The sequence below is a fragment of the Lagopus muta genome, chromosome 2 (genome assembly GCF_023343835.1).
Source record: "Lagopus muta isolate bLagMut1 chromosome 2, bLagMut1 primary, whole genome shotgun sequence".
Lineage (NCBI taxonomy): Eukaryota > Metazoa > Chordata > Aves > Galliformes > Phasianidae > Lagopus > Lagopus muta.
In genome coordinates this window covers 34,248,374-34,275,815 of record NC_064434.1, presented here as the reverse complement: position 1 = coordinate 34,275,815, position 27,442 = coordinate 34,248,374, and the positions used below count along the sequence as shown (strand labels likewise).

Sequence of the window (27,442 nt, the reverse complement as noted above, 5' to 3'; positions counted from 1 at the left end):
CTTGCTAGCTGTGTTCTCTCAGTTGCCAGAAAAACTGCACAGTTTCTGTCCAACTCTTTTAACATAAATCAGGAAACTGGGAAAAAAAAAAAAAAAAAAAAAAAAAAAGGTCATTTAAATGATTACTTTGGAGTACAAAATGAGATCTGTTTTTAGAAAGAATTAAATGAACTTTGCCTTCTGTTTCGGTAGTGCATTTCGGTGGGGATAAGAATAGAATGGGTTATTCTGCTGTAATGGTGGTTATTTTCCTTCTAAAAAACGGTTACAGTTTTCTCAAAATGCCACAGTGAAGTTTATGACCGTGAAGTTTATTAATTTTTGAACATGAATTTCTGGATTCAGCTTACAAGCCTTCATATTACTACAGTGCACGTCACTTAGACATTCGATTCTTAAATGAAAAAAGTATAAAATAAATGTGAATACTGTTCTTTCCTTCTTGAATCACTGATTACACAAAATGCCTTAAATGTGAATATCTAATATTTTCTTGTTGTTATTTGTCTGTTTGTTTGTTTCATTGCTAAAAAAATCCATTCCTTTGTAGAATAAATTTATTTCAAATTTTTACCGTGAATAACACCAGAGGTAAAAAAAACAGCAGAACAAATTACTGGCTGAAGAGAGTTAAGCAAAGAGGCAAACATCAAAATCCCCTTTGTCAAGGGAAATGACAACAGTCAAATTATTTTGCTCGTTCTTAAGGCCAGGAGTCATGTCATCATCATCATCTCTCAGTGCTTTTAAGTATGTTCTCGACACCTAATGAGCTTTCTGAAGGCCAGCTTGAAATCTTCATTAAAGCTTGTGTACAGCAAAGGATTGATGAGGGAGTTGACATATCCCAGCCAGGTCAAGAAGTCTGCTACTTCTGGAGAGACAATGCAAAGGTGGAGGCCCACGAGAAGCTCCTTGATGAAAAAGGGTAACCAGGACAAAATGAAAGCCCCTAAAATCAGTCCCAAGATGCGAGCAGCCTTTCGCTCCCGCGTGGTAGAAATCTGCTGCCGGTCACCAGCCAGGTCCAAGTCATTCTCAAAAGGAGGGATCCTCACGGATGCATTAATTTTATCAAACTCTGTGGTGGGGTCGGAGGTGGAGAAGTCCGAGACGCAGAACGTCTGTGTGAGCTTGCAGCTGGCGAAGGAGTTTTGGCTGTCGGTGCTCCTGTTGCTGAGATGTCGGCTCGAGCCCCGCTTCTGGTAGAGGCTCTTTGCAGCGTGATAGATTCTGTAGTACAGGATCAGGATCAAAGTCAAGGGTATGTAGAACGCCCCAAATGTGGAATAAATAGTGTAGATGACGTGGTCGTGCTGAATGCGACACTCACTGGGGATGCTGACACTGTGGTGGTTTCTCCAAAACAAAGGGGGCATTGATATGAAAATGGAGATGGTCCACACGGTGACTATCATCAACCCAGCCCTTTTTGCTGTTCTTTTCCTGGCATATTCGATGGCGTCAGTGATAGCCCAGTACCTGTCCAGAGCAATAACACATAGGTGAAGAATTGAACACGTGCAACAGGTCATGTCGACGCTCAACCAGATCTCACAGATGAAGTATCCCAAAGTCCACTTATCTATCATTATGTAAGTGATACTCAAGGGCATGACGAGGACAGCAACAAGAAGGTCTGTCACAGCTAGCGAGCATATTAAATAATTTGCGGGCTGGTGGAGCTTCTTGGTTGTGGAGATGGCTGCGATGACAGCAGAGTTCAGCAGCATAGTCAGGGTTGTGATTGTGGCCAAGGTCAGGGTGACAAGCATCTTCTCAGTTACAGTTTTTGGCTTTGCAGCCACACTGGCTTCAGTGGTACAATTTGTGAAATTCATTTTCCTCTCCAGGATGCACAGTGAAAGGAGAAGTGGCTGCTTTGGGTAGCAGGTAGTTCTAACTTCAGAAGTAGTCCATTTGAAAGGGGGACAGAGATACTTCAGATAAAAAAGTTTTTATATTTCCATATTCAGCAGCACAGCAGAAAGCTTCCAGGTTTCCTCCTGCTCATCATTTTCCTAGAAGATAAAAACGCATCTGTTAGTGAACCTAGAAAAAAAAAAGGTTTTGGCAAAAATCCTACACTTCTAATATTAGCACATCTTATTAAAAACTGATTTCTTTTTCCTCTTTCTTCTCTCCTTTCTTCTTTTTCTATGCATTCATTTATTCCTATTTCTAAAGGACATTTTTGTCTTTATTTCCTGCAACTTTATTTCTCCTTTGAATTTGGGGGTCTTGCTGCAAGTGGGATGTTAGACCTTCAGAGGTTCCTTCCAAAAAAACATTTCTGCAGCCTCCATGAATTATTGATACTGGCATATAATTCTTTGCCTGCTTGTTAAACAGGCTCCAGCAGATGAAGAGCACAGGAAATCTGCCTTTTCACTTTAATTGCTGTAGGAGAGGGATCAATTACTTCTATATATCATCTTTAGAAAGGAGAAAATGAGCAGCCTACATCAGCATAGGCATGTCAGTATTTCACAGTTTTCTGCTTTTTCATATCCATGTCTTTATTAATATATCGGAAACAATACTTAAAAATTACTCAGGTTACCTTTAATGTGCAGCTTTCAAACAGTGTTTAAAGTTTTATGGCAAATACTTAATTGGAGAGCACATTAGTGTTGCAAGGAGCTTATATAGTTTTGTCTAATTATTCTTGATATTCCATATATCCCACTGCGTGTATCTTTGGAGAAGACAGACAAAAAGCTCCTGCCTTTTCTTTGAGATTTCTATCAGATTGCCCTGCCTGTCAGGCAGCACACTATGATGCAATTTACAAACAGCAACTTTAAAAAGGCTTATTTTTCCTCAGAAGTTTATTTTGGGAAAGTGCTAAAGTCCTTTCCTTACATCACAAATACTGACTGAGGCCAGAGTTAGCAACCTGTGGGATGCAACTTGAGACATCCTCTGGGACGTTGCTTTGTTATTTGTAATCTATCCCCTTGTAAAAGTTGTAGGAAACTAAAAGCCTCAATCTTTTGCCATTAAAAGAACTCATAAGACTCTTTCCCTTGACTTCACTTATCTAAAAGTGAGGATTCCTGTAGGCTAGTTGTGCAGGCTCCCTTGATAAGCTTGGATTGAGACAGCTGCTGCCACAACTATACATGTCCCCTCTCCCGACAAATCTTTCAGGCAGATAGTAGGAATCATGCCCTAGAAATGCTGATCTTTCTTGACTTTGACTGCAAGTGGCTCTTCCACAGTTGCACTTAGAATACATATCTGATTTTAGATGGCTAAATTTGAGGGGTAATAAAATCCACTCTCACTGACACCAGCAGGACTCGGGTTAGGCTCCGAGAGACTATTTCCACATGCAAGTTAAAAGGAATCAAGAATATGAATGAGAAATTATGAATGTGTAACTAGACAGCTGCTTAGTTCTGTGTACAAGGACCCCTGTTCAAAAACTGTATGAGGCTGAAAATACAAACTAGAAAAAAGGCTGCTCTTTGTAGAATACACCCATAGTGCAACACTCCATCTACACTCTGCTCTTCAGAAACTGCTTTAAAATCTGATTAGCCTTGGAGAAAATATCAGATTGGAGAAACCAGGTGGAAATTAATCTATCAGTTTTCAGGTTGTTACTGCATTGAAAACACTGTTTTGGTCATTCAGACTTCAAAAAGACAAAAATTTAACTCAAACCTTCACAGATTCTTCATACAAGTCTTCTGCATCAAGTGAGATCTTGGTTCCATTTGTTTGCTCCCTGGCTATGCCTGATTTTTGACCAGAGGATAAAGCAAAGGGCCTTTCTGCACTTCTGAAGCATGAGACAGATGCAATTGCAATTCCTACTTTCCTCAGCAGAATTACTTTGCTAGTGCCCTAGTGAAGTAGATTCCAACAAGCAAACTCAAAGGTACTCAAAGGTACACCAAGGCACCCCCCCTTCCTTCACAGCTGCCTGTTGTTCTGGTCCACACACAAGAGAGCTCCTATTACTTCTTGAGGTAAGCAGCATTTTCCTCCTTGTCCTCACATCCCTAAGAACTCTGAAGATTTTTGGCCCTGGTGTTTCTCCCAGAGGTGCATGGCCACATATGTTCTCTGCTGAGCAATGCCTACACACGTACTTAACCCAGAAGGAAGCGAAGAGCCTTTCATGCCGGAATAACCTTTGGGAAATCCTTTCCGAGCTTTGCCCCCTCTCTGCAAGACAAAGATAATCTGAAAAACAGATTATTTTCTTCCTTGATGAACTTTCGTCTTTAAGCGAAATCCATCATACTTGATCAGATCTGATGCTGGGGTTTCCATAAGGACAAAGGAAAAGTTTGTTTTTGAAGGTCTGCTCACTGCTCAGCAGGGATGATTTTTTTTTTCCTTGGAAAACAACTGCAATAATTAAAGACAGGGAAAAAGTAAACAAAGCATCCTCCCCGCAGAAGACTTGCCTGTAGGGACCACAGCCTGGACTGGCACATCCTTCATGCCAAAGACCAGCACTGAAGAGTTTTAATTCCCATGCTATTTATAGGAAATGAACCCTTAGAAATTCAGACAATATAAATAGTACAAATAAAAGCTGTATTAGACAAATATTATTAAGTATACTGAAATGCTGGAAAGTCTGGAGATGTCGGGCTGAAAGCTTCCACAATATCTTAAGTCCTGTCCTTGGAACAGACCAGCAGTGCTGAGCTCCTGGGTTCACACACGACAAGCAAAGAGCAGGCATCCAGGATTCAGTGCATGCTCCCAGGTGGGACATCCAGCTTTCGTCTCTTTGCTTTTTGTGATATATCCTGGCCCAGAAAATAGGTAGAGTTTTAAAATGGGGAGTGGCTTTGCTAGAAGACATCAGTGGTTGACCTTGGTTATTTATATAGGACAGGACTTAAATGCCTCTTATTATTAACCTTTAAAAATGTGAGTGTTATTGTGGTCACGCATATTGTAGATTTTGTATTTTAATTCTTTGTTTGCTACCCGTCCTTCGTGGTACCTGGCAGCCCTTGACTAGGGTGAGGGACCATCTGGTTGCTATATTTATAGTGTTACTAACACTGTAGTAATCGATTGTGGTTTTACAAGTCAGTTCTTGGAAGAGACATTAATAATGTGGTTATCTTATTTGAAGTGCTCTCACTAAAAGGACTGCCTGCTTATGGCTTGCACTTGTATTCCTTTAGGCTGTCAGTCATCTCACACCAAGACTGATGTTACTGGTGTGGTGGGAGAAACTCATTTGAGTTCCCCCAAAAGGGAATCAATCACATTGTGTATTAGCTGATTGTCAGTAATGGCACTGAGTGCTCTCTGAGAGGGAGAAGAGGAGAAGAGGATGATTAATTGTTCCCTAAAAACAGTTGGGTAGGTGTAAGCTGTGAGATGGCAATGTCCATGCCTGCTCCTCTACCTTCTCAGCAAAAGAACATTCAGTCTTGGGGCAGAATACTTTGCATTTTCCATAGACTGGCAGGTGGGCTGACACCAACTCCTTGGCCACTGAATCTCTCACTGTTTCTTAAGAAATGGAATAGCATCCCTTGGAGAGAACAAGGGCAACTGTCATGGCATGTGTGCACGTGAACACACGTGTGCAGGAGGGTTAGTTCCTTTATAGCCACAGTTTTGCATTTCCTTTAAGCAATTAAGGCATTGTGCAATTATGATACTTCTCTGTCCCTTTGGCAGCAATAAATCAATATGTCTTTGTTAAATCATGAATTTGTAATAATCTCTCATACAACTGTTGCCAAAACACACAAGTGCTGCCTTTCACATTAATCTGTGGCAGAAAGACCTCCTTATGTCTCTGCTTTCTTCAGAGATGAGTTATGGATGTTTGGAGCTGCTGTTCGGCATGATAAGCAGCACTGAGGAAGTAAAAGTCAGTGTAAATGGAGAGAAACAGCCTTGTCATGTGAGCTAACCTGATGAAAAATACCTGGCCAGCCCTTCCCTGGTGCATGGGGCACATTAGCAGAGGCACACCAGCCCATAGCAGCAGCCTTCAGAGCTGTGCTTATAAACAGACCTTGCCCCAGTGCAAAAAGGGACTATTGAGCCCCACAGATTTCCTATTTTAGTAGATAGCGACAGCCAGGAGACATGTAACCTGCACACTTAACATTTGTCTGGGAAAGAAAAAATCTAATCTGGAAAGGTTGCTGACTCCTGCAATCTTCATGCTTAGTTCTCACATAAACAAGTTGTTCTCTAATTAATTTATCATTTTTTGATAAAACCAGGCTGTCTTACTCAACTTTACAATTCTAAATGTTTTTCATCACTAAAGCAGCCTTTTTCTCTGAATTTGCTATTTCACCTCCCTTTGTGCATGCTTTAAAAGAAGCTGGGTTTTCAACATTCCCTCTCCTGTGCTGTTTAACCAAACTATTAATGCTGCTTAAATGTTGTAACATGCTTTGTTTTATAGGATTGACCATGGCATTGATCCCTGAATGGTTTTACTGAATGACTCAGAAGCACATACATACACAGAAGGAAAGAACTTCCATGCTGAGCACTAGCGGATGCATGGGGCCCTCCACAACCCTTCCTCCTACAGCTCAAGCTTCCATTCAGACTGCTTATTCATTGACTGCATGACTAAGACCCACAATCAGATACAATACAGGTGGGAGGACAGCTTGGATAATGAGGTGCTGTGTGAGACACTGTCAGCTAAGTGTAATTCATAGAGAGGAAGGAAGAGAAGTATGCCATTCCCAGCATCTACAGCTCTCCTCAGAGAAGCAGCAGCTAAGATGCAGCCTCATCCTTATCAAGACCCATTTATTTTCCCAAAGCCAAAAAGAACACAGGCACATTTGACTTCAAAAACCACAACCAGAAATTCTAACTGTAGGGGCCATGCTGTCATGAAACTGGAAGTCCACTGGAAGAGTTCCCCTTTACTTACTGGGAAGAGACTACACTGTTTCTTTGTGCTTTAAGGAAATAGAACATAAAACATCAAGGTGCTGGACGACTTGAAGGGGACTCTCTTGATCAAAACATAGATCCAGAGACAAAATATTCCAGTGTCTCCTTGGTCACTAATCTAAGTAATTTAAGTAATCTAAGTTTAATCTAAGTAAGATATTTTTTTTTTCCCTTTTAAATGGGCTTACAAAAAGAAAACCCGGTAACCAAAGCTTCTTTTGATCCATGATTTACTCTTTTTTTTCTCTTAATTCCTGACTTAGCCATTTGTGTAGAGAATGGAAGAACTATCAGTAATTGTAAGTTTTTAAACGGCTATTTTAAAGGTTGGTATCTTTTGAACTAAAGCAACATTTTGTTTGTTTTACAACTAGAAGCAGAACCACATAGTTGTCACTGTCCTTCCATTCCTCTTCTGTTCAAACAGAAGTAATGCAGTGTAAAATAAAGCCATTTTTGCTAGGAAAAAATTATTTGAGGCAAAAGTATTTTTAAAACATCCCTCATTGAAAATAAATGTGCTTAATTTACAAACTATTAAAGCACCACACCAGAACATCTTGAGAACCTCCCCGAGGCATAAAGAGGACTACATCCAATACAGCCAGGAAAAGTTACTGGAGAAACTATAGCTGGATGTTCTCCCCAGATGGCAATCCTTATTTTTACTGTCTTTGAAGCTTCTGATGCTGTTTGCAAGCCTAACCCTTCACATATAGCATACACAGGCTGTTGTAAGGACAACAGGATAGAATCCTCTTGCAGCTTCTAATGGCCAAATGCTGCTTCAGTGCTGGAAATACAGCAGCAGCATAATGCACTGACGAACTCAGCTTATCTCTTGGCACCTGTCTGAAATTCTGCTTCGTTTTCTAGTCTTTCTTAAAGAGAATGTAAATACCTTCTTAAGACTTGCACAGTTGTTGGCTGTGGTGAACAGTTGTTGCCCAGCCACCTTCTCTCAGTCTTATCTATCCTTCCTGAAGGATCTGAATCTGGGCCCTCATTCATAGAAACACAGAATCACATGAAGGCTGAGTCTGGCAGGGCCCTCTGGGTCTACCTGGCTCAACATCTGCTCCAGCAGGGACATCCATAACAGGCCCACTTGCTGCCAACACTGAAGAGCTTACTCTCACAGAGGTACAACCCCATTATTAAATATGTCAAAATCACTGAACTCCCACTGAAAATAAACCCTGGTCCACACAAACCCTAGCTCTCATGCAAAGATCAAACATGGCTGCTGGATGCATAAATCCTTTCTGAAAACAACCATGAGGGTTCTAAGTTCCTTGGATGCTGTCAATTTTCTATCTGAGGAATGACTGCAGGCTTAGATCCTTCAGTGTAGCACAATGTGAGTGGTGGGTTTGGGAGACTTCTGGCTAGAGGCTATTACTCCATGGTTTGTCACAGTTTTGTTACTTTACATTTCAACTGCTGGCTAGAAAAGAAAGCTTGTTGAAATCTTAGAAGTGAACAGAAAAAAAAAAAAAGTAAGAAAATCAAAACTGAATTCTCACCTGTGAATGGATTTTCCATCTCAATTTCTCATTTTGCTACTTAGAGACATGTCAAAGACACAGAAATATTTGCTGATGGATATATCTATTCAGCTCTGGGGACATGGTACTATTTGTATTTGTATGGAGACAATCACTTTATTCGAGCTAAATGTCACTGTACATGCATTGTTTTTCAAGTCATCATTTGTTTCTTGCTGCTATTCTCTGTCAGGAGGCTGATGTCGATAGGATTTATCTGATCTCCACATGACTTGATTCTGTATATAGCTGTTCTGCAATTCATAATGGCCCAAATGAAGATATTAGGCAGACTAAAATTTAGTGTATAAAGAAAATTGAAGCTTGATCTGAGACCCTCTGAAATCAATAGAAGTTTCTACTGCGAGCAAAAGATTTGAGATGAAGCCTTAGTGAATATATGCCCAATTTCTGGCTGATGAATTAAGAGAGATGACTCACACAATGGCTTCAGACTTCCTTCAGAAGGAAAACTGGGTGTGACTGAACAAGTAGTTTTGTCACAGCAGAAGGCAACTGTAGAAAAGCATCTCGTGATGGTGAAAGCATTGGGCTAGAGGCATGGGACTGCCAGTGGGGCTGGGCTGCAAGTGTGGGGTTTCAAACCAGCCAGCATCCTCACTGCAAATGTGGGAGAAATGGATTACTGGTGCCCCATGTGGTGCACAACACCCAACGGGTCAAGGGTGGGCTCCTGCTTAATATGGCATTGCTGCAGTGGAAGTTCTCACAATTACTAGAGATGGTCCTGAAACCTTGTGAGAAGGCAGGTTTTCATCATATTTGCCAAGCAGCAGAGGTTGGGTTTCCTACACTGGAGCACTGTGGCAAAGGCTGCACGTTTACAGAATGGAGTTATACAGAAGCAGCAGAACTTACTGCTTTTGTTTCTGAACTTTGCTATTGGTGGTGGAAGCAATGGGAACTGACAGACCAATGCTAGACACTCGCTGAGCTAACAGCACACGTGGATGATTTTTTGGTTACCCCCTCAGTGACAGTTGTGATACTGCAGCTAAGTTCTTCAGGGTCCTGGCATAACTGGAAAGATGAAGCTTTCACACAAAGTAATACTTTTTCTCTGCCACAATTACTATACCTACAACCAAACTAGCATGCTCTATTTTGTCCACTGCCTGGGATAATTCAGCCATATCTTTGCTTTTGGAAACTTTTCTAAGCTCAAGTAGCTGGCACTACAACTACGTGTCTGGAGCAATTACCATGTAAATACAAGATAAGTAAAACATAGCATTATGAAACTGACTGAGCATCAAGCATTTCAGACAAGTCATTATATGAATTAGTGGTAATTAGCCATCAAAACCCATAAGTACAATATAATTAACCCACAAATACAACATAAATACAGACTAATTATGAAAGTTCATACACTGTAAAGATTGAGCTGTCTTTTAACAGGTGTAATAAAATGTGAAGAGCCAAACTCCTCTGCAAGTAATGTATATTATAACAGCAGATGTTTGTGTGTTTGCTGGAGAGGGAGAAAAACAGACAGGAAGGACCATATTCATCTCTAATTCTCAGGGAAGTGCCCTGGGAAGTCAAACATTTTTCAGGTATGTACTTTATACCCCATACTTTCATTTCCCCTGTTTGGTAGCTTGCTTATACTGAGTACAAACGACTCAACACTCAAAACATCCTATGACTACTAACACATCATGCCCTCTCTGTTAAACAGAACAGTCCTCAGGTAGTGCTTGTCCTTCCTTGGTTGAGTTCTGCTGCAGCAGCTAATAGGCATAATGAATACGAAGTCTTAATATTGTGCTATCAAGGGAAGGGTCAGACACAATCAGCACCCTTCCCTCCCCCCCCCCCCGAAAAAAATCAACTAGGATCCCCTCTACTGCTCCCCCCCTTGTGCCTGTCTCAGTGACAGAAGACTGATTTTAAAGGCAGGATGCATTTCTTACCTACTGTGTGCATTTCAAATCTGTTTTTCTCATTAAGAACAATATTAAATTCTGGAATAAACCAGAGTGCTTTAATTATCACCACAAGCAAAGCCTTGATTTACTCTGCCTCAGAAAATGAAGGAGGTGATGAGGAGGTAGAGGATGACAAGCATATGTCTCATTCGCATTACCAAATACCTACTTCAGGAAGCTACGTATACATGCTTAGGTAGAACTGTACACATGCAATTACCATGAAAATGTATAAACAATATTCCTCAAAAACTTAGTGAGGGTTGGATTTTTGCCTTCCAGTCACAAACACCACAACTGTGAGAACTAGGAAAGAGTTCAGTCTTGCTTGGTCTGGGACTGGTTTCTGGCAACTGGTAAGGAATGAGCAGTCTGCCTGTCCAGGCCTCTATATCATCAGGCCAGGGTAACAAGTGAGTCTTACAGGATTTGGCTGTCTAGTATCACGTCCTAGACGTCCAAACCACCACCAAATCATATATGAAGATTATATATGAATTATATATGAAGAAATTGTTTATGAAGATATATACGAAGAGAAACATCTGATGCCCAGTAAGGAGCAGGAGCGTTCCTCAACGCTCACAGTATCACTGAAGTGAATGACTGCTCTGAGGGTTGTGACTGGGTGCAGAACAGAACCAGAATTTCATTTTAAAGATTGACAAGCTAAGCTGCAGAGAGGTGAAGTGCCTTCTGCAGTCACACAAAGAGCTCCTGGAAAAGCTAAACCAAAGGCCAGGTTTTGTGCTTCCACTGCTCTAGCTCATGATTATCCGCATTCAGGAGGTCTGGCCAGTGAGAGCTATAGCATCAAGCATGCAGTGAACAATTTTGGTCCCAGCATTAAGGTCACTGCCGGGCTTTATAATGGGCGTATAGAATACTTCCTACCATTACCTCCTGCCAACCTTTAGCAAGATCTGTCTTAACCTCTAGTCTGAGCATGCCCCCTAATCTCCTTCAGGAGTCAAAGACAAGACAGCTTCTCTAGACGGCAATTTATCCTTACTGCCTTCCATTATTTCTGAGCTGTGCAAGTGCCTGCACCGGGTGGGAGAAACAAAGCTTCTCCCCTATCAGCAAAGCAGCAGGAGCTGACAGTCCTCTTGCTCAGACTTGAAACAAGTTGCATGTGAGCTGATACATGGGAATTCTCAGCTCATGAGGGAAATGAAAGTAGCTTCAGAGGGTGAGTGCTGAGCAACAGGAAATGAGACCTGGCCCACAGTAACAACCTTCATCATCAGATGTTGACTCTTGCCCCTTAACAGTACCATTGCCTTGGACAGCACAGCACAAAAGTGCTAAGAAGTCAGAAAGCATAAAAAGCAAAAATGGGTCTTCAGCCTATGCACTTGCTCTGTGTCAGTATGCCAGAACCATTAGTTCTGACCTCAAATCCCAGTACTGATGTACACAGTGAAAGATTAATAATGGAAACATCCAAAGGGAGTAACATTGTAGCATAATTTTAACACTGCATTTCTTTTCCTTTTGTTTCTTTTTTCTTTTTTTTTAACCACAGACTTAATGTATCCATTTCTCTTCGTGTAGATGTGGTCTGCATTTGTGAAATGCAACCAGAAAACACCTCTTGTGGGTATTGCTGTGTTGTGACATTACAAGTAAAAGCTCTATGAAGCTTTGACTTGTAAGGGAAACTCTTTGTCCTATCACTTTTGACATCTTTGCTGCCAAAGGCCGATGACACACAAGCAAACATGTCTACAGTTATGGAACACAAAACATCATTCCTCTATATAAGAGGATTAATGAAACTTTCAGGTATCTTCAGAGACGTTGGTTTCATTTAGTCTCGTTCAGTGACTGCCAGACAATGCAGGTAATGCACAAGAGTGCATTATAGTGACTACCACTACAAATGAGAAAATGTAATTGCAAAATTATCTCATTTGCAGGGCATAGTAGCTCCAGGAACTCACTACTAAAACACAATATCCCCCAAAGTGGTCCAACAATCATTGACAACTGACTCAAGATCAGACTCTAGAAAGTGGATTGAAGCCCTCGTTCCTTCCCCTCTCAACCCCAAGTTTCTTATGAGTATTCAGAAAAAATCCAACTTAAATTCTGTAATATGTCGTTCTCAGTTTTCACTTTCCATGCCAAGCCTAAAAGCATCAGAAGGAAACAAGACCCTGCTGTGATCTAGGAGCCAATAATCAAATCTGCAAGTGAGACAACATGCTTCTGATAGGGGTGTGGAGCACAATGTGATGCTATGTGGTGGCTATCCCCCATTCTCCTTTAATTTTTTTGTAGCATTCTCGGTGGCGTCTCAGCTGCTCACTTTCCCAGGAATGATACTTGAGGATCATCATAATTCCACGTGATCCCTCACACTGCACAACATGCTGGCAGGTAGATTACCTGTATTTGATGCTTGTTAAAGGCAGTTGAATTAGATGAACTCTGGAGGCCAAACTTACGAGACCGTGATAAGAAAATGAGAAGAAAATACATGCATCATCCCACCCCATACTAATTTAAAAAGGAAATCCTTATCTACATTGTGAAGTTTTTTAGAAATACCTGAAAACCAGAAATACCTGAAAATCAAGGTAAATTGATGACAGCAGCACCGGTACCACACCTCTTCTAATTGCAGGCCGCTAACTGGAAGCAAGAGAAAACGTGGCAAGAAGTCACATCTCACCATTCTGGGGGGGACTTGGGGATCCCTGCTTTGGCACTAAGCCCCTTCTTGGGGCATGGGCAGCAGAGTGTATTGCCAGGGTAGTGAATCACTCCCAAACTACAAAATGGGACAGGAGGATGTGTCTGGACCTGTGCTCCAACATGCTGTGCAGCTCAACCACTCCCCAAGTTCTTGCCCCAAAGGTGGTCACTTGCTCTTTGTGGGGACAGTCAGCCTCAGGGATACCTCCTGCCTCTCCCCACTGTGGCTTCAGGTGATCAATATGTGCTGAAGGAGTTGTGGAATGCTCTGAAGGCATCACACCACTCTGTTGGTACCAAGGTGCTGGTGACACATGGACTCCTCAGCTTGGGGAGCATCTCTCAGTGCCCCATGAGTTGTGAAAGTGAAGCTGAAGTACCTCGGATGGCTGTAGGTTGCTGTAGCAAATTGTATGCACTGAAATACAAAAGACAGTTTAATATGTTCTATTAATATATGAGGCCTTGTGATCAAAATAATTTATTGCTGGTTTCTACACCATAGAGGGGCAGAAAATCCTGTGCTTCTGGTCCTTTCCATGGGTCTTGGTAGAATATACATCCGAGTAGGAGTTACCAGGAATAATTCATTCTGGAGTCTATCCCAGCCTTCAATGAGGTGAATGGAATTGCCTTTTTCCCACCATGCTTTGTCCCATTCAAACACAGCCGTGTACCTGCAGGCTGTCTCACGTAGATGAGAACTGCAGAAGGTGATGAGCAGTGGAGAAGGAGCTAGAGGCTTTACTCCTCGTCCTCTTGTGTCACACTGGCACTACTTGTTGCCTTTTTTAAAAAAATACCCAATCCAAAATGGTATTGTTCTGTGGACAGTCCATCATCAGCTCTTCCTCTCAAGGACAATGTGAGAGGTATTCCATATTACCAAGTAGACTGATCTGTTTCTCATCTAGCACCACTTGTGGAGAGGATGATCTCCCATGGACTGCCGCCTCAATGCTGTCCGTGTCCTTGGGCTGGTGGAGTCACTGCCAGCTTCACCCATTGCTGGGCAAACACACCCTTGTCCACAGCAGGACAAGGAGGGAATTCAGATGGTTATTGGCATGAGTTTCACGTCTCCTGCAGCAGCTGCAAGCAGGAACGTAGTGCTGCTCCTCACGCTCCTCCGCAGCCGGGATGTGGAGACACTCACCTCTGATGGATGGCTACTTTTGGATGAGCTTGCTAATGGCTTGAGTACTGTCATTCTTGAAGCTGATCTTTGAGATTCCTGAAAGACCCCATTAACACTGCATTAGAATCCTGATGACTTTCACTCTCTGAAATATTTAATTACTTAATTTTTTAGAAACATATCAGAATACTTTCCGAGCCAAACATGACCTCACGGTCTCCAGTGAGAGGGGCTGACCTTGAGCACCTGCAGCGGGCTGTTGCAGCCTTGCTTTTCTCTTCACACACATTCTCCCTACAGCACTCAGCCTTGAACCTTCAGAAAAAGGTGTTATTGAGGAAAGCAACTTGCTAAGTGGTTTTCTTTTTTATGATTTATCCAAGTGCCTGTTTGCTCCCACACGCTGTGAGAGGATAATAGCAGTTCTCAATCAAAGTTAAAATCACTAATGCTCTTGTCTGTGGAAAATTTAGTGCAGCTACAAAAAAAAAAGGTTAATGATGCTGCTATACTACTGATCTTACTATGGCTTGTCATATCTTCATCCCTGCACCCTTGTGCAGCATTATTATATTGGCTGTTTATTCCAGTCCAGATCTCTGCTGAAACTGGTAATGAGACAACTGTGTCAGATATTCTGCTATCATGGGAGAACTAGTGTTAAAACAAAATCACGTAAACAATAGAAAAGCCATTTTTAGGTACTTTATACATCTTCTGATGACACTGACAATTCAACACTATGATTAGCACAGAGCATTACTCTGTCTTCCTCATGAATATATGTTTACAGCAACAAATTTTGGCTACGTATTTTCCATGGAAATAACAGAAGCTATTTCAAATTATTTTTGCATAAGATGTTAAAGTAGTCTGAAAAAAAAATACCTGAAGAACAACAGCAACCTCTCTTGCTATGAGTTATTGATGCTTCGGTGTCTGCCTGCAGTTCAGACATACCCAGACAATATACCATTAATTCTCTTTTTCTAATTGTGTTCACCCTTGAGTCTTTTGTGACTCACAAGTTATGACTACTTTTTAGTTATAGTCTGCTACGATTTTTTGTCAGCCTAAAAGGGCAGGGAGCTGATTCCTTTCACTTATATATCCCCAGTCTTCTACTGAATATATTTAATTTATGGGCACACAGAAAATGGAAAAGCATTAAACTTTTATATATTCATGTAGAAGGTCATTGTTAGCTAAGATAGATAAACTCTGATGGATTACACAGGGTCAAATTATAAACCTGTGCCTGAAACTGATGTAGTGAAGGAGTGGTTTGATACTCACCACTGACTCTTCATCTGAGAAGATCTTACATTGGGTACTCTCAGATGCACAGTCAAAATCAGTTTGATTTGCAGGGGTGATCAGCTTGCAAAGGGCACTGCCTAAATTATTCCATCTGTATGGTGGGAATAACTGAAATGACTACTTGTTAAGTAGCCTGGGATCAAGTCACCTTGCAACAGGAGTACCTGGTCTCTGGCATACTGCAGCCTTCAGAGAATGATTGAATTTACCTTTTGGATGCCTCAGGCATGATCAGAGCCCCATTAAATATTGCTAAATCCTTCCACCTCCTCATTAGCACATTGCAAAATATACTCAGGGTGGAATTCTGCCCTAGGGTTGTCCTCCTGCATATCCTGGATGTTCTCAGCAGAATCTTGTGTAAGATGCCTTGCTCTTCCCTGTGCCAGGTGGCAGCTTTGGTGTCACACTGCCTCAGGTTCACTGATAGACAAACACACTGTCCTCTTGATTTCAACTCCATATGCTCTTTTACAGCTCTTGGAAGCCAGTGGAAAAGACTTCCATCTGTTAGCAAATGTTGGAAGTATCAACAAAAGTTTTAAATCCCCCAGTCTCAGTTTTTTTCCAGGACTTTGCTGGACTGGAATCTTGCTGCAGTACAAATATAAGTTCAGAAAGCCTAGAGCAGAGGCCTACCATGAAATAGGGCAATCCTCCCAGAGGCAGTTTCTGGGGCTGATCTCATGCTGAAGATTAGATGCATATTCAGCTCCCAGTAAACTGCCCTCCACAACCACCAGCCAACATTCAGGAGCTGAGGCCATGAGCCAAGCTGGTGAGGTGCTGCCCTAACAGATAGAAGCCTTTCTCCAGAGACCTTACAGTTCTAAATGCATTTGCCATAGGTGATAAAAGAGGAACTAATTTAATGCATGTGATCAGGCACCCCTAAGACACTTCTTGCCTTAAATTGTATCTGAGCAGGAATAAGCAGAAGCAGAAGGAAAACTCCACTATTATCAGCACAGTTTGACACTCCCAATGCATTAGTGCATGAAATGATCTGGTGACAAAGTAAGGCTTGAATTACTCTTGAAAAGCTTTTGCAACAAATGCTAAGACGCTTCCATTTCAAAGGTGACCTGAGATTGTTAACATTTTGCAAAGAGAAACTCATAAATGACGACGAGGTTTACAATGCAATTATTAGAAATGCTTCAAACAATCAAGTTAAAACACTCAGCACAACTGGTTTCAAATGGATCTTTTAATTTCAGCAAGGGCCCTGTGGCAACAGAGCTGGCTGGGTACCAGCCCCAGCAGCAAACATCTCCACAGGAGCCCTCTGCTTGTGCAGAGCAGCACAGCTTCCCCACTGAGACCAGCAGCTCTTGCGAGTCCTTCAGCAATACCCAGCTTCCTGACCCTTCCCAGCATCTCTGCTCTGAACTGCATATTGTCCAGCTGTGGTGCTCTCAGCATGCCTCATCTCTGTGTCCCAGTAGTGACATAACTGTATCCCACTGCAACCCAAGGTATCATAGGAGTGGAGTGCTGGCACTCTGCTCTGGGCAGTGAACAACAGAGCAGCACACATCTGTCAGGTCTGCTGGCAACAGCACACACTAGGACTGCTGTACTCCGGATTAGGGCTTCAGTGTCTCCACGGGATTTTAAATAGCTTTTATTGCCAGACTTTATTGCCACCAAAGCCAGTGATTTGTTTAATTTAGAACAGATTTACTCAGAGGTGTTTACCCACAGAGTGTCCCAATCTGGAGGCACAGAAAAGGAGGTCGCTTATAATTTATTTACTTCTTTTTCTCCTTATTTGCAGCAATCCTCTACTCAGAATAACTTGGAGCTGTGCATAGAGGCTGATTATCAGAACTATTTGAGGGATTCAGTCACACAGCTGCACAGTTGAGTCACCTTAACCATGTTCTAACAGCCTCAAACACACTATGTTATACTGGACATGGGATTTTGGATGTTAGATGGGAAAATGGAAGAGAGCAATCCAACAGAAGTATGACTTGCGTAAGGCAACGAAGAGCAACTGGCTGTGAGGTAGTACTATGAATCGTCCTGCAGATGAAGGATCTCCTTGGCCAGAGAAAATAAAATGGCACAGAGTGTACCAGGCTCTCTAAAATTCTCGAGGAAGTGTGCACCATGACAGCAGATCAGCTTTTAAAAATACATTGTACTTTTCACTTGTGCACTTCTATGTCTTCCAGTTTCCCATAGCTGGAAGTACCCAAGGATGACACGGTGCTTTCTGAAGATCTGTTTTGACCTGAAGGAGCTGAGAGACCCAGGGCTGAGAGGATTTCCTTATTAAGCTGAAATGAACACAGTGGAGCTACCTTTTCTCACCCCAAACCCAACCTCACAGATTCACCAAATTATTTTGACATGTTTTCTTCACCCTGAGGATTTTAACTTCAAGTGTAACAATACCTTTTTTCTTGGAAATATTGCTGCTTTTCTCTGCAGACTATTGCCAAAATTTGGTGGGGTGGGAGTAGGCAGGGAAGAGCTGACTTCCAAACACTTGAGAATACTGGAATTGTTCAGGCACTGAAGTCAGTGCAAGCTGTATCAGCTGATAAGTAGGAGGCTGAAATGTTAAAAGTCTCAGAGCAGCAAGACAATGATTTGAAGAGGCCTTCTATCTTCCGATTACTACTGAGAAAAGATGATATTACAATGAGCCCTGTTAAGATGTAACATTCCCAATGGAGAATAATTGATGCTAAGCTAGTGTCAAATTGAAGATCTGAAAGGGGCTAATTACTTTTTCTGCTAGGAAGAACTTTCCATTTTGTCACTGCTTCGATACCTGAGCAACTCCATTAATCTTAGACATCTGAATCCCAGCTCCTATGCTTATTTTCTGCTGGGTATTGAGGGAAATAGCAAAACCAGCCATACCAGGGCTTACAGTAACTTGATTTCTTTAAATCAGCAGGTGTCAAAGCTTCTGGACAACTTCTTTAAATTCATTTTTAGGAGCATGCATGTAGAAGAAAATGAGCTCAGCTTTGTCTTGCTCACGGGAAACCATTCCTGGAACTTCTCAGTCCCCTGCCCACAAGCACTTCCACCACAAACACCTCAGCATCCAGGATCTACCAGCAGGTTGCCATGCCATGTGGAGCCAATGGAGTTGGGCATTCCTTCTCTCCTGGTGAGTGTTGGTGTGAATACGCTGCTGGGGTGGAGAGCAAAGATCCTGTCCTACGCTCCCACATGGAGCTGGCAGGGGACTTGCATTGTGTCAAGAATGGGAGCTTAGAGGGAGGCCCTCCTTGCTGGTAGGAAAGTTTCTCCCCTTCTGTCCCACTGCTGTTAGCTCATGACAGGGGAGTTGTGCTATCCCTCCAGACGCTACGCGTCTCTATGGTTTTCTATTTGCTCCTGGCTCCCAGACTAAAAGATCTTCATCTTAGCCTGTAAATCTTGAAGTGCCTAGAAAAGTAAGTGCTGAAGTTGTCCGAGAGGCAGATTCAAGAGAAAGCATCATGTAAAAGTAAGGGAGATCGGCATAGTGCCTACAACAGCTCCACATTTTTCCAGTAATCTTCTCTTATTTGATGCTCACTCTCCTCTTGAGTGCTTCTTGATGGTACCTCCTTGATTACATTGCAAAGAATGAGAGAAAAGCTGGATGAACAGTTTTCAGACAGTATGCCACTCTGCCAAAAGTTTGTCGGACCATTTATTAACATCAGCAAAGAGGAAACATGTTTAATTGCTAAGAGCCAGGAAGAGGGACGTTAAACATCTTATTGTTCTCCACACCGAAGTGGGAGTACTTGTAGCCTCCCTGAAGAGCGAGATGACATTTGTGTGATGCTTGAAAAAGTGAAATCCTTGAAAAGAGCGACTAGGCACCAGCAGATGAGGGGAAAATGAGGAAGATCAATACTTTATCAGTACTGAGGTGGTTCAGAGTTCAAGAAGCCATCAAGTAACTGCTGGCACTTCAACCCCAATATGTTAGGTTGGGTAGATAGCCAGTATATGGTACTTAGTGATGCGCATAGCTTATTGATGATTATCTTCCCATCATCTGGCTGCATCATCCAAGGCCGGCTTTTACAAGCATTGGATATTTCAAGCTCCTTTTTGACATTATAATTTCCTTTTCTTTTATTAAAAAAAAAAAAAAATTAGCATGTGTATCTGTCTGCCAAAAAACATTCCAGTGTAATTGAAAAGTCAGAACAATTGATTTTCAGAATAATTTTCAAGATCACACAGTATTGCTCAGCTTTGTACTGCACACAGCTTCAAGCATGTATACAAGATTTCTTGATCCTTGTGGAACAGCTTAAAGTATTCTAATATTGCCCAAAATTAGATCAGTGTTGGTAGTGCTGTACTAGGTAGTGAAATTATTTAAATGTTGTTACATTAAAAGGTCCATTAAGATATTTATTGTTGAATGAATGATACAAAAGCATTATGACTTAGACTGTCAAAATGAAATTACTTGTGTGCTTTGCCTGCTGAAAATAGTATTTAAAAGAACATATTTTTATGAAACAGTTCCAAAGAGAAAATGCATTTTTCTGAAAACACATTGTAGTATCAATAGTATCACAAACTAAATACAGGAATAAGAGAGAGATTACCTGCTTCCAAAGAACAATTTTTGAAAGAACTATAATATCTTTCTTTTTCTCTTGAATAATTCCCATTGTGTGCTTGGTTAGAAAACAGTAGCTTGGTTATGAAGTCATGGAAATTGTATCCATGCAAATGCCACCCTCACATTAAAATCATCATACAGCTCACAGTATGCTGCCTGCAGGCTTCTCAGGTATAAATCTAGCAATCAATAAGGACTACTTCGCTACGGCTCTTAACCTTGCAAGAACATTTTATGAAAGGGTTGTATAGAATGTGCTACACACTATCAAACAAAAAAGAGAAGATCAAATTAAGCTGCACTGTAAAATTTAAGCCAAGAGAAGCCTCTGCATTTTTTAACAACTTATACATTTATATTTGAAGTCCAATTAACAGAGGCTACATGGTAGTAGGCCTACTGCTTATTCCTTGCTGGAACAAGTGCTACATGCTGGTCCTGAGGCACAGCTATACGGCCAGGACAGGAGCTGGTCCATTAAATTTTGTGTATTCCAACACGAGCTATTCTATGATTTGAAGATTATGGGATTCTATGATTCTATGGTTACAGTCCAGGGTTCTCAAAGTATGGGAGGGGGATGCAACTCAAATTCCTTCACTGTGGTAAGCTATTTAGATCAAGAGGATGCAAATTTCATTTTGCTCTCCATCATCTGGCTCTGGCTGCTCAGGAACCAGCCCTGCAGTGCTCACATTGTTCCAGTTCTCCTCTGGTACCCAGGCAGGAGCAATGACAAGGGATGGCCAGGGTGGATATGGCCTCGCATAAACTCCTTCACATCTGGATAGGTTGACAAAGAGCCTGCTCTTAGTTATATCCACACCTGCCCACTTCCTCAAAGTTTAGATAGCATTAACAATGGGTTCCTTAGAAAACTGCCTCACCAAACGAAAGAAATTTAGTTTAAGAAAAGCTGAACTCTTTAACAAGGCATGGAAGACATTTAAGTAAGATTTTTGCCCCTGTCTGATTATATGTCAATAGTTTACTGATGCTCTTAGCAGTTCCCATATATATATCAGCTTCAGAGGGTATCTATGGTGCCCAAGGATGTGGATGAAAACCAAAAGCACATGTGGTGGCTGGACTGAGCTCATATCTCTCCCCTGTACCTGGCACCTGGATTGTCTCATGCTCTAGATGTAAGCTTTCCCGGTAATACAAATAATACTGCTGTAAGAATCTGATAATATAGAACAAGAACCTCAAGCTCAGCTTCTTCCCAGAGCTTGTCTGTCCCTAGGGCTTGGTCGAGACTTTCTCACCTTGTTTCCGCACCGCTAATTGGCTGCACATCAGCAGCGCGAGGCAGGGCTCTCTGCTTGCACTTATTAACAGGAATAATTGGCAAAAATGGCACCAAGATAAATTTCCAAACACCTCTGAGGTTCTCTTTGACAGCATGATGACCAGAGGAGTTGCAAACACCTGCACCAGTAAACCAAGGCATACTTATTTCTTTCCCCCACCCAACATCCTCAAAGGTGGCTGTGCACAGATCCCTTGAGTGTGGCTGATCTGGTTATGTTTATGATTTAACTTTCCCCCCTATATCAGATATTTTAGATATTTCTCCCTTTTTCTTTTCTTTTTTCTTTTTTCTTTTTTTTAGAGAAGTGTTTGAAAATAGTCCTTCTACTACCATATACTTGTGAAAATACCAGTGTTTTATTTTTTGTAGTATGCATCTCCCTCTAGCAGTTTAATATATATGTCAAATCGTAAGCCAGAGTCCATAAACAATAGTTATGAAAAACTGATACTTTTATACTAAATGCTGTATATTTTAAAAAGTGACAACAGAATTAAAAAGTGTTAAATCTGGCACCCACTGCTGGCAAGGGAAGATTTCTCCCTGTTTTTCTAGTACTTCTGAGCCTTGAGGGAAAAGAGAAGAGCTGCGTTCACCTAAAACTCTTCAGGACATAGACCTTCCAACCAACATGTTGAATCCAGGGCTTGTTCCACCTTTTTAATAACTATGACAAAATTATCTGTTGAGATTTCCAAGCTTCTCTGTGAGCGGGAGCAGAATTTCCTATTTGTATAATTTTTGTTGTTTGCTTTCTTCTCATCTGTAAGAGGGGCAGTGGCTTTAAACTAAAAGAGGAGAGATTTAGATTAGATTTTAGGGGGAAATTCTTCACTCAGAAGGCAGTGAGGTGCTGGCACAGCTGCTCATAGAACTGTAGATGCCCCATCCCTGGATGTGCTCAGGGACTGGTTGGATAGGGCCCTGGGCAGCCTGAGATGGTGGGTGGAGTTTGCTCTCATATTGTACCAAGCCCCAGTCAGCAACTTCATCAAATATTTACAGCTCCATTAGACCTTTTGGCTACTCTGCTTGGAGATGAAATACAACAGCAACACAGACTTTAGTTGTGGTGAATAAAGAAAGGTGGATGCTTGACTTCCACAACTCAAGAAGGCAAAAATTACACAAATGCTGCCTGAGCATTATAGTGAGCAGGGAGGATGCACCCAGCTGGACCTCTTCATCCTATAAAGGCAAGCATGTGCTGCTTTGATCACAGGGAGTTTGGGCTAATCAACTGGAAAATATCTTGTAAAGCAACAGTGCGTGTACCTGTTTGCATGACTTTTCAGACCTCGCTCTTAGTTTCCAAATTGAGTGCTGATTACTGAATCTATTCTATTTCAGCAGCAAGAGAAGTGCTTTGTTCTGGTATTTCAGTGTTACAATGAAGTATCTCAGAATATGGATCAAAATTTAATTATTGGCTGTGTAAATCTGCATGAACCATCTCCCAGTTCCATAACCAGATCTTGCTGGGCATTCATCTTTCATTTTGTGCGAAGAACCAAGGACGTGCTATTCTGTTCAGGTACCTCCAACCTCCAGGGAGCTTCAGGCTGGATATCAGGAAAAAATTCTTTTCAGAATGAGTGGTGCTGCATTGGCACAGGCTGCCCAGCAAGGTGGTGGAGTCACTGTCCCTGGAGGTGATCAAGAACCGCGTGGATGTGGCACTGAGGGACACGGTTGGTGGGCATGGCAGGGGTGGGTTAGTAGTTGGACCAGGTGATCTTAGAGGCCTTTTCCAACCTTAATGATTCTGTAACTCTAACATTCTATAACTAACATGCTAAGTATTTCCCTTCCTGCTAAACTTCACACACACGGGAAGAAATAATACCATTCAAAAGAACTGCTGCGAGAACACAGTGGTATTGATGTGAAGCTGTCCGTTTCAAGATTAAGGTATTACCCATTTGATGGGCAGACACTGCCTGTATGCAGCTCAGGAAGATGTGGTTACATCTCAGCTGCCTACAAAGCTCTCTCTAGGAGAAAAGTGAGACTTTCATCAAGAAAACACTTGAAGCAAGGCACAAAACATTCAATTCCACAAAACACAGAATAGTGGAATTACACTGGCAATTTACATGTGAGCTCTGAGTCAGTGCTTTCAGGCAGAAATAATCCCACGTAAGCATCCCTGATGAGAAAGGATCATAAATCTCTTTCTGAACGGTATCTTCCAATTGATGCGCTCGTTTTCAATCTCCTCTCCTACAGGAAAGACATTCGGAGACAGAATAAGAACAGGACCCAGCCCACGGAGCACATTTCAGTAGTATTTTGTTACGTGGGCCCCTATTTGCATGCTTTTCTTCAGTAAATCTATGTTAAACTCATCCTTGGATAGTTCAACATGTGAAAAAAGGGAAGGAGTAGGACATGCAGCAACTGCTGACTGGGGAGCAGCTTGCCTGGGCTGCTTGGGAGAAAAACATAAATCAGAACCAATAGTAACATAACGGGAAAGGCTTGTGGAGAGGAGTAAGTTTAGCTGAAAGTAAATTAATGTGTGGTTGTTTACTCTATAAATATAACTTTTTTTTTTTTTTTTTTTAATTTGCTGCTTGTGTTTGTAAACATAAAATACAATTCAGTTCCCAAACAGAGCCATAGGGTGGACGTTGGGCTGGACAGGGGGAGGCTGACCTCACATGAGTCAAACCCACTGAACTCCTGAGGCCTGCTTGCAAGCAGATGCATTTACGTAAGTGAGCGTGTGGAGGACAGGTACAGCCTGTTTAATATATCGGTCACTTGATTAAAAAGAGCCCAAATGATATTTTCAGTCAAGTTAGGCCAGGGATTAGTCTGATAGACTTAATGTAAAGACACAGAGAAGGGGTTGGCATGGTGACCTTTTACTTTATCGTGGTGTCTTCTCAGTGTTTGATTAATGGCTCTTCAAACGGCTTTGAACCAAATTAGAGCCCTTCTCACTGTTTGCTGTGAGATCTTTTCCTTTTTTAATATACAAGACTGCTGCCTGGAAGCAATCCTTATGTCTCAAACACATCACTCTTGTAGGTGATGCCAAACCCTTCAGTCTGAGCTGGTGCAATTACCATGTCTCCCTTCCACATCCTGGAGAGCAGGTTTCAGTAGAAAGTCAGGGATCAGGGGAACATGAGGCTTAAAACAAACATCCACTCTCTTTTGGTGGCCACCTGGTGAAGCTGGTGGTTTTTACAGGAGAGGTGGTTTTACATCAACAGTGGGATCGAGTGCACCATCAGCAAGTTTGCAGATGACACCAAGATGCTGGGGTTCAGTCGATATGCCTGAGGGACGGGGCATCATCCAGAGGGATCTAGATGAGCTTAATTGGTGGGCCCAGGAGAACACCATGAGGTTCAGCAAAGCCAAGTGCAAGGTCTTGTGCCTGGGTTGTGGCATCTCAAACAATCAGTAAAAGCTGGGGAATGAAAGGATTGAGCACAGTCCTGTTGAGAAGGACCTGGAGGTTCTGGCGGATGGGAAGCTGGACAGTGTGCCCTCGCAGTCCGGAAAGACAACCATATCCTGGCTGCATCAAAAGAAGAGTGGCCAGCTGGTCAAGGGAGGTGATGTTGCTCCTCCAGGTGAGGCCTCACCTGAAATACTGCATCCAGATGTGGAGTCCTCAGTACAGAAGAGACATGGACCTGTTGGAGCGTGTCCAGAGGAAGGCCACAAAAGTGATCCAAGGAATGGAAAAACCCCTCCTATGAGGACAGGCTGAGAGAGCTGGGGCTGTTCAGATTGAAGAGAGGATTCTGGGGAGAGCTGAGAGCGGCCTTTCAGTATCTAAAGGGGGGCTATGAGAAAGAAGGGAACAGACTTTTTCACAGAGTCTGCTGTGACAGGACAAGGGGAAATAGTTCCAAAATATAAGAGGGGAGATTTAGACTGGATATAAGAAAGAAGTTTGTTACAGTAGGAGTGGTGAGGCACTGGAACAGGTCGCTCAGAGAGGTGGTGGATGCTCCACCCCTGGAGTCATTCAAGGTGAGGCTGGACCAGGCTCTGAGCAACCTGATTTAGCTGTAGGTGACACAGAATTCGGTACAGGCTCCTGAACAGGTGTCCCCATTCACTGGCTTGGACTAGATGACCTTTGGAGGTCCCTTCCAACTCATGCGATTCTATGATTCTATGAAAAACCCAAGGCTTCAAGTCACATCATCATCAGCAACAAGCTAAAGCTGAGAGCTGCTAAACCAGTGCTGCCGCTGATGCACCGAGCACTCCTGAGGCTGCTGCATACAGGCAGAACACAATACAAGCAGGAGTGCTTCATAACTTTTCTTGGAGCTCTTAAGTACAAACAGAGGTGTGCTTATCTACTTCCCGAAAAGAAAAGAAAGAAAGATAGTCAAGAGCGTGGCTGGTTTCAGCATGCACCACACTTTGTCAGCAGGGGAAAGATGGGGAACAGTGAAGTACAGTTTTATCTTATTTTTAAAGGAATGACAGAGTTCCCTGCAGAAGAATCAAGCTGTTCGGAACTAAATGCTACTCTCTGGATATCTTAATGATATAACATTCTCTTAATAATGCTCAAAATTGCCTCGGTTCTTGACAATCACCTATGGGTTTGGTGCTCGTGGAATAATTGCAGATCATCATTTTACCAAATAACATGTCAGAGCTGCAGGTCCCAAAATCTGAGACAACTGAAGGGCACAGACAGCTGCCCTCGCTCCTCCGTGACAGCTCGCTCCACGGGGCTGTTTGCATTTCCAGGATGCCGGCACAGTGTGGGTGATCACATCACCGGTACGATGCCCGGCTCCTGTGCCAGGGCTGGCGGTGGCGCTCGGTGCACGGCTCCCCCGCCTCGCTATGCCTGGAGCTCCTCAATGAACTCGAGCCGCCGAGTGGATGCTTTTCAGAGCAGGACTTAAGCCCTGCTTTCCCAAAGCACAGCAGCATGCGTTCCTCTTCAGCCGCTGAGAAATTCCATCGGAGCAAACAGCACCGAAGCCCTCATCAGAACAAAACACGCCCTTTGCTGGATGGAAGCCATACGTACGTGCTTCTCTATGGGAAAGTAGTGCGGTTCTCACATCATCGGAGTCACAATATCTGGTGGATTATTATTTTTTTTTTTCCCACCTAGAGCCACAGTTTGTGGAACGTATGGCTTATGCCCATTCCAGCTTTGCTCTTTAAAAACTGAAAATGTCAGGAAAAAATTTCAGTAAGACTCCCAGCCACCACCAGCAATCTGCAAAGGCAGATGAATTGAAATGCCCCGTGCTTTTGGGTGTGGACCCAAACCACGGATTTGGAGAGAATGAAAGGATGAAGCTGTGCCCTCTACCCCATGTACACAACTGAAGACCCCCCACCCGTGACCGAGGAGCGGTCCCTTACTAGAGCTGCACAGCCGGGACGGAGGACCGACAGGCGGGCGGCAGCCCAACAGCTGCTCACCTTCCTGGATCCCGGAGCGAGGAGCGCAACACCTCGTGCAGCACCGAGACTAACTGACGGTTTTGGTGCCCTGCGCGTCCTTCAGCTCCTAACCTGGGATGTGAAGCGCAAGGCACAGACCTGCCCTTCCCACCCGTTGAAAGAAAGAGGCGATGCGTTTCACAGACGTACTCCCAGCACGGCGGACAACGCCGGGATGCCCCGCTGCCGAGTGGCACCACGGGGCAGCACCTCCCGCCCCACCTCGGGGCATCCCTCGGCACGGTCCCCTCGGGGACAGCCACAGAACCGCCACGAGCCCAGGAAGGAAAACTCCGGAATAACTCGCAAGGAAGCAGCGCGCGGTCCGGGGTTCGTCCCCTCGGATCAGCCCCGCACCCCCAGCAGCCCGGGCACTCACCTGGGCTCCGGCGGCGGCTGCTCCGGCGGCCCTGGGGCGGAGGGTCCCTTCCCGGGGTGGGACCCCGCCAGCCCTCGGCGCGACAGCCGCGAGTGACGCGCTGCCCACCCCGG

General features: G+C 43.0%; 1 protein-coding gene across 2 annotated transcripts; it reads right to left on the bottom strand.

Moving 5' to 3' along the window:
- On the bottom strand, nt 1–27,442 carry HTR1E (5-hydroxytryptamine receptor 1E). 2 transcript variants are annotated; one of them, XM_048937513.1, is made up of 3 exons: nt 27,330–27,442; nt 12,997–14,360; nt 1–2,021 (listed from the first exon to the last, which is right to left on the bottom strand). In XM_048937513.1, the coding sequence occupies exon 3, from the start codon at nt 1,839–1,841 to the stop codon at nt 747–749; it is 1,095 nt and encodes a 364-aa protein (XP_048793470.1). In that variant the 5' UTR covers nt 1,842–2,021; nt 12,997–14,360; nt 27,330–27,442; the 3' UTR covers nt 1–746. The 2 variants fall into 2 exon arrangements, with proteins under 2 accessions (XP_048793470.1, XP_048793471.1); XM_048937514.1 differs by lacking the exon at nt 12,997–14,360 and having other exon boundaries at nt 27,330–27,432.